Source organism: Tupaia chinensis, unplaced genomic scaffold (genome assembly GCF_000334495.1).
Source record: "Tupaia chinensis unplaced genomic scaffold, TupChi_1.0 Scaffold143814_1, whole genome shotgun sequence".
NCBI classification, from domain to species: domain Eukaryota; kingdom Metazoa; phylum Chordata; class Mammalia; order Scandentia; family Tupaiidae; genus Tupaia; species Tupaia belangeri.
In genome coordinates this window covers 133962-139893 of record NW_006203664.1, presented here as the reverse complement: position 1 = coordinate 139893, position 5932 = coordinate 133962, and the positions used below count along the sequence as shown (strand labels likewise).

The 5932-nt window shown below is 47.0% G+C and overlaps 1 protein-coding gene across 1 annotated transcript in view; it reads right to left on the bottom strand.

Moving 5' to 3' along the window:
* Positions 1–309: 309 nt before the first annotated feature.
* Positions 310–5932, bottom strand: part of TEKT1 (tektin 1) — a 22675-nt gene continuing 17052 nt past the window's right edge. Inside the window, exons 7-8 of the mRNA XM_006165131.1 lie at positions 1763–1959; positions 310–566 (exon numbers count right to left, since the gene is read on the bottom strand). Coding sequence (XP_006165193.1) covers positions 359–566; positions 1763–1959 — 405 coding nt within the window. The 3' untranslated portion in view covers positions 310–358. The remainder of the gene's footprint in view (positions 567–1762; positions 1960–5932) is intronic.

Genomic DNA, 5932 nt, shown 5'->3' with positions numbered 1-5932 from the left:
GGGAGGGGCGTCTAGCCTGGGGCTTGGTTGAAATGAATGGGAACTAAAATGTCTTGAACTCCTCTCCAAGGCTTGTGATATTGTTTGAGTGGCCTCTAGTAATACACAGAGTGTAACTGGTTCAGAATACACAGAGTGTAACTGGTGCAGCAGCTCCCCCCCCCACACACACACACACACACCCAGCAGCAGCAGAATACACTTTGTCGCTAAGGTTAAATCTCAGCCCTGAGCAGGCTTGGAGTCCCAGCCAAGAGGAAGCAGCTTGCAGACAGAAAGTTCTGCCAGCCTGAAATGAGAGTTGGGGGCTGTGGTTTTACGACTACGTGTTTAATGAGAATCTGCCCAAGCCCTACTATTAGCAGACAGCGTCGGGGTGGAGGCCTCCGGCCCAGCCGCTGTGCTCCTCCCCCTCCTGCAGCGGGATGGACTTCCTCATCTGCATGCAGAGCACTTCGTCGATGTAGATGGTGTTCTCTTTGACGTGGATCTCCTCCTGCAGGCCGAGCTGTCTGCGGCTCAGCCCTTTCAGCTCTACCTGAGCTTGGGCTAAGGTTTCCTTTAATCTAGGAGGGCAAGAACATAAGGGAGTCATTTCTCGCTCTGCATTGCCTTTTTACAGTTTGCTAGAGGGTGTGTGTACTCGCCAGAGACAGAGACAGTGCAGAAGCGTCCTCTAGGGGCAGTGGCCGTGCCACACTCCTTTCTCCATTTTCCTCCCAGGATTTTGGGCATGCATGTGCCCAGCATGTTTTTCAAGTCACTGGGTCTGAGACTTGAACTGTGCAGTCAGTCATGTGAGATCCAGCCACCTTAACTGCTTTTTTTTTTTTTTTTTTTTTGCTATAGGGCATGCGCTCGCCAGACAGAGATAGTGAGAAATCACCTCCCAGGGGGTATGGCCACGCCGCAATCCCTTCTCCTCCATTCTCCTCTCGGGTCTTGGGCATGCACGCACATGCGCCTAGCGTGAGTCTAAGCCACCGGGTCCAGGACTCGAACCGTGGTCAACTACGTGGGAATCCAGCAACATAGCCATTACGCTAACTGCTGGTCCCCTTAACTGCTTTTTTCAGGAGAAAAAAATGTTCTGTTCACTGGTAGAGACCAGCAGTTGGCGTAATGGCTATGTCACTGGACTCCCATATAGTTGACAGCGGTTCGAGTCCTGAACTCAGTGGCTTAAACTCAACCCGGGCGTGTGTGCGTGCATGCCCAAGATCCTGAGAGGAAAATGGAGGAGAAGGGATTGTGGCATGGCCATCCCCCCTGAGGGGGGTTGTGATTTTGTGCTTTCTGTCTCTCTGTATCTCTCTGTCTTTCTGGCAAGCGCATGTGCCCTATAGCAAAAACCTCTCCCAAAAAATAAATAAATAAATAAAGTTCTCTGGTGGTCAAAGTGGGAGCCAGGTTAATGCACTTTTCCTGCCCCCTCTCCTCCTTAAAGCAGAGATTTCAGATTGGCGGCCTGGGCTGGATCCATAGCATGGACACCTCTATGAAATGCTAACACTGTGACTACGGATTTAACTAGCCGGATGGAGGTGGGCTTCTTTGGAAACACTGGGATCCATGTCCTGCATGGCAACGATCTTGGCTGCAGTTAGTAGAAACTGCCCCCAGGTAGGAGCCCCCGAAACATTACAGACTCCAGCCGCCACCCACCTAGCCCAGCAGGCTTCAGTCACTACGCCTCGCCCCTGCTTGCGGTCTGGGTTAGACAGAGGCGCCAGAGTCCCTGGGCCCACGGCTGCCACCCTACCTCGCGATGTTGTGGGTGATCTCATCGACCTCCTTGATCAGCCTGTACTGCGCCACGTCCCGGCACAGCTCCACGTTGGGCCGGTGTGTCCTGGTCTCCAGGCGCGTGTGAGCCACCTTGGCCGGCCCTTCTTGATCCAGAATGGCTTTTTCAAGAACTGTGATATTTTTCTCCTGGGAAGCAATCTCTTCCATGACCTTAGAAAAAAAGATTAGAGTAGGTGAGACCAGATGGTGCTCTCCCAAATGCGACCGCAGGCAGCAGGCCTGCCGTGGGGCACGTGAGTTAGGAAGAGGGGACCTCGGCTTTCCACCTAAGCAAGACCCTGCAGTGAGTCGGATCTCTCTTCCCTCACGCAGAGATGGCTGGTGGGCAAGGTGCCTCGTCCAGCCTCAGAACCTCGCCGATGCAACGGGCTGGCCATTGTTGCCTCATCCCTACGAAAATGAAGAGAGTTCCTAGAGAATGCCTTCAGCAAAGCCTAGGCCGGCATGGGGACCGAGTCAGCTCTCAAGGCCACCTGTTTGCCTTGGTACAAAGTAGCTTTGTGTAAAGCAGCTGTTTCCTGTAAAGCCCCCCCGCCCCACACACACACACGCACACACACACACACACCCCAGGGCTGTCCTCTGGAAGCCTGGGAAAAGTCAGAGCAGTTCAGTCTGCGTTTGACTGGTATTTTTGATGGATCTTGTGTACAGAACAGACTACTTGGTTTTCTTAAATTAACATTCAACTGCTTGCAATTTTTATTTCTTTCTTAAGTTTTTTTTTTTTTAACTTTCTATCATGGAAATTTCCAAACACACACAAAATAGAATAATGAACTTCGTGTACCCATCTTCACTGTAAGCAATGGGCAGTATGTGGCCAATCTCATTTCAGCCGACCCCTCCCACCTTGCCAATCAGCTTCATTATTTCAGTTGTGTGTGTGTGTGTGTGTGTGTGTGTGTGTGTGTGTGCTTTAAGAGAGATTTTTGCTATAGGGAACATGTGCTTGCCAGAGAGACAAAGACAGAAAATGAGAAATCACCCCTTCCCAAGGGATGGCCACACCACAGTCCCTTCTCCTGCATTCCCTTCTTGAGATTTAGGGCACACATGCACATGCCCCCGGCGTGAGTTCCAAGTCACTGGCACCAAGCCTAGAACCATGGCCAACCATATGAGAGGGCAGTGTAGTAGCCATTATGCCATCTGCTGGTCCCTAAAGTCTGTTTATTTGTGTTCTTTCATGACAGAGAGAGAGAGGCACCCCAACAGGGTCTTTGTGCCCTAGTCCACTCCCAGCCTAAGCTAGCCCCTATCGCAGGCATGTGAACCCAGCATGCTTCAGGAGGCCTCAGGGCACAAACCCGATACCTTCCCATATGGCTCCAGCATTGCGGGACGTGGTGTTACTGCTGCACCACTGACTGGCCCAGCTTAATTATTTTCTGTCTTTTTTTATTAAAAAAAAAAAATTAATTGTCAGAGGGTGCATTGCTTCTCAGAGACAGCAGAGAGACAAAGAGGGAGAGGGAGAAAGCACCTTCTACTGGGGTATGGTCACACCGCAATCCTTTCTCTTCCATTTCTCTATCCAGCTGGGATTTGGGCCATACAGGTACATGTGCCTAGTGTGTTTTCCAAGCCTTCAGAGCTGGGATTCAATTCACAGTCAGCCATCTGGGATCTGACTTCTTTAACCATAGGCTATGGGGCTAGCCCAGCTTAATTATTTTTATTTTTAAAAAATTATTTCTTTACTTTTATTTATTATTGTTATTGCTATTTTTGATTCACAGGAGAGAGACAGAGAGAGAGGAAAAGCGAGAAAGCAAGTCACCAGGTACAAGACTCAAACCATGGTCAGCCATGTGGGAGTCCAGCACCTTAACTACCATACCACCTGCTGGCCCCGGCTTAATCATTTTAAAATAAATCCAGAAATTATATCATTTCACTCTTTAATATTTGAGTGTGTATTTCTAAGATATAATAATTCATTTTTTGTCTTTTAATATAACCACAATACCTTTACCATTCTGAGAAAGAAAGAGAAAAAAGAACGATTCCTTAATATATCACATTTCTTTGATTATTCCATATTTTGGGGAGTTGGTATGGTCAAATTTGAATCAAAACAAGGCCCACACATTGCATCAGATCACAGATATATATTTTTACATTTGGCAAATGTTAATAATCACTTTAGGGGCCAGCAGGTGGCATGGTGGTTAAAGGGGCTGGACTACCACATGTCCAACCACGGTTCAAGTCCTGGACCTGGAAGCTTACTTTTTCCCCTTCTCTCTCTCTGTCTCTCTTTGGTCAAATTAAAAAATAATCTTAACATGGGACCAGCAGTTGGCATAATGGCTATGTCGTTGGACTCCCATGTAGTCAGCCAAGGTTCAATTCTCGGACCCGGTTGCTTAAACTCACACCAGGCGTGTGTGCGTGCATGCCCGAGATCCTGAGAGGAGGATGGAGGAGAAGGGACTGCCGCGTGGCCATCCCCCTGGGGGGTGATTTCTTGCTTTCTGTCTCTCTGTCTCTCTCTGTCTTTCTGGAGAGCACACACATTCTATAGCAAAAAACTCTCCAAAATAAATAAATAAGTAAATAAACAAACAAACAAATGACTTGTTTTAATTACAAAGTAATGCCGAGCTGGTTTATATACCTCCTATGCTGCCAAAGGTTAAAATAAGAAGCGGGACTTTCATTTCTGCACAAAGTTGCAATGGATATTTCCCACATTCCAGTGGTGGCTTTTGTAACTCAAAACAAGTGTAAAAGAACCATATTTCAAAATACAACTATACAGGACGGACCAGCAGTTAGCATAATGGCTATGTCACTGGACTCCCATGTAGTCGACCACGGTTCACGTCCTGGACCCGGTGGCTTAGAACTCACGCCGGGCACGTGTGCGTGCGTGCCCAAGATCCCAAGAGGAGAATGGAAGAGAAGGGATTGCAGCATGGCCATTCCCCCTGGGGGGTGATTTCTTGCTTTCTGTCTCTCTGTCTCTCTCTGTCTGTCTGGCGAGCGCATGCGCCCTATACCCAAAACCTCTTCAAAAAAAAAAATACAATTATACCATCGAGGAGCTTCTACCAAATCATCAACTATAAGTGATTTAGCGGAAATATACAGCATGCTAACCAGCCAATAACCTGAGAAGAACCTAATAGAAGTCTATAAAAACCTTCTGTTTATGGGTTTGATTAAAATTATAAGCTCAGGGCCAGCAAGTGGCATGGTGGTTAAGGTGCTGAACTTCCACATGGTCAACCATAGTTTGAGTTCCGGACCCAAAGGCTTAAAAATCATGCTAGCACGTGTGCATGTGTACCCAAAATTCCGAGAGAAGGGAGGAGAAGGGGTTATGGCATGGTCATTCCTCCTGGGGTGGGGGGTGATTTCTTACTTTCCCTCTCTCGTTATCTGTCTCTCCCCTCTTTGGCAAGCACATGCGCCCTATACAAAACAAAACAAACAAATCATAAGCTCATATATTTATAAAATCATAAGCTCATAGGTTGTAGTCATTATTGGGCAGTACCTAGCTGAATGAAAAGACATTTTCAAAGATAAATACGTAAACTCTTATTGTAGTCCAACATTAACAGATAAACGTTTGCAATAGGAAATACTAACACTGAACTCCAACAAAGCAAGATATTATCCTGCACCCAAAAGAATTCCCTTCTCTTGGGACCAGCAGTTAGCGTAATGGCTATGTCGCTGAACTCCCACGTAGTCGACTGTGGTTCAAGTCCCGGACCCGGTGGCTTAAACTCACGCCAGGCGCATGTGCATGCGTGCCCAAGAACCCAAGAGGAGAATGGAGAAGAAGGAATTGTGGTGTGGCCATCCCCCCTGGGGGGTGATTTCTCACTTTCTATCTCTCTGTCTCTGTCTCTCTGGCGAGTGCACACGCCCTGTAGCAAAAACCTCTCCAAAAAAAAAAGAATTTCCTTCTCTTTAGTAGACCTGGATTACAAGCAAAAACATTCTCAGTTATTATTATATTTTGAATTTTATGAATTAAAAATTTGTAGAAATTTGTTTTCTCCCTTATTATATAAATATTTATATAATGTCTTTGCTTTTACCTATTGGCCAATGAAGCCCAAAATAGTCACTCTCTGAATGCTCATAGAAAAGGTTTTGTTTC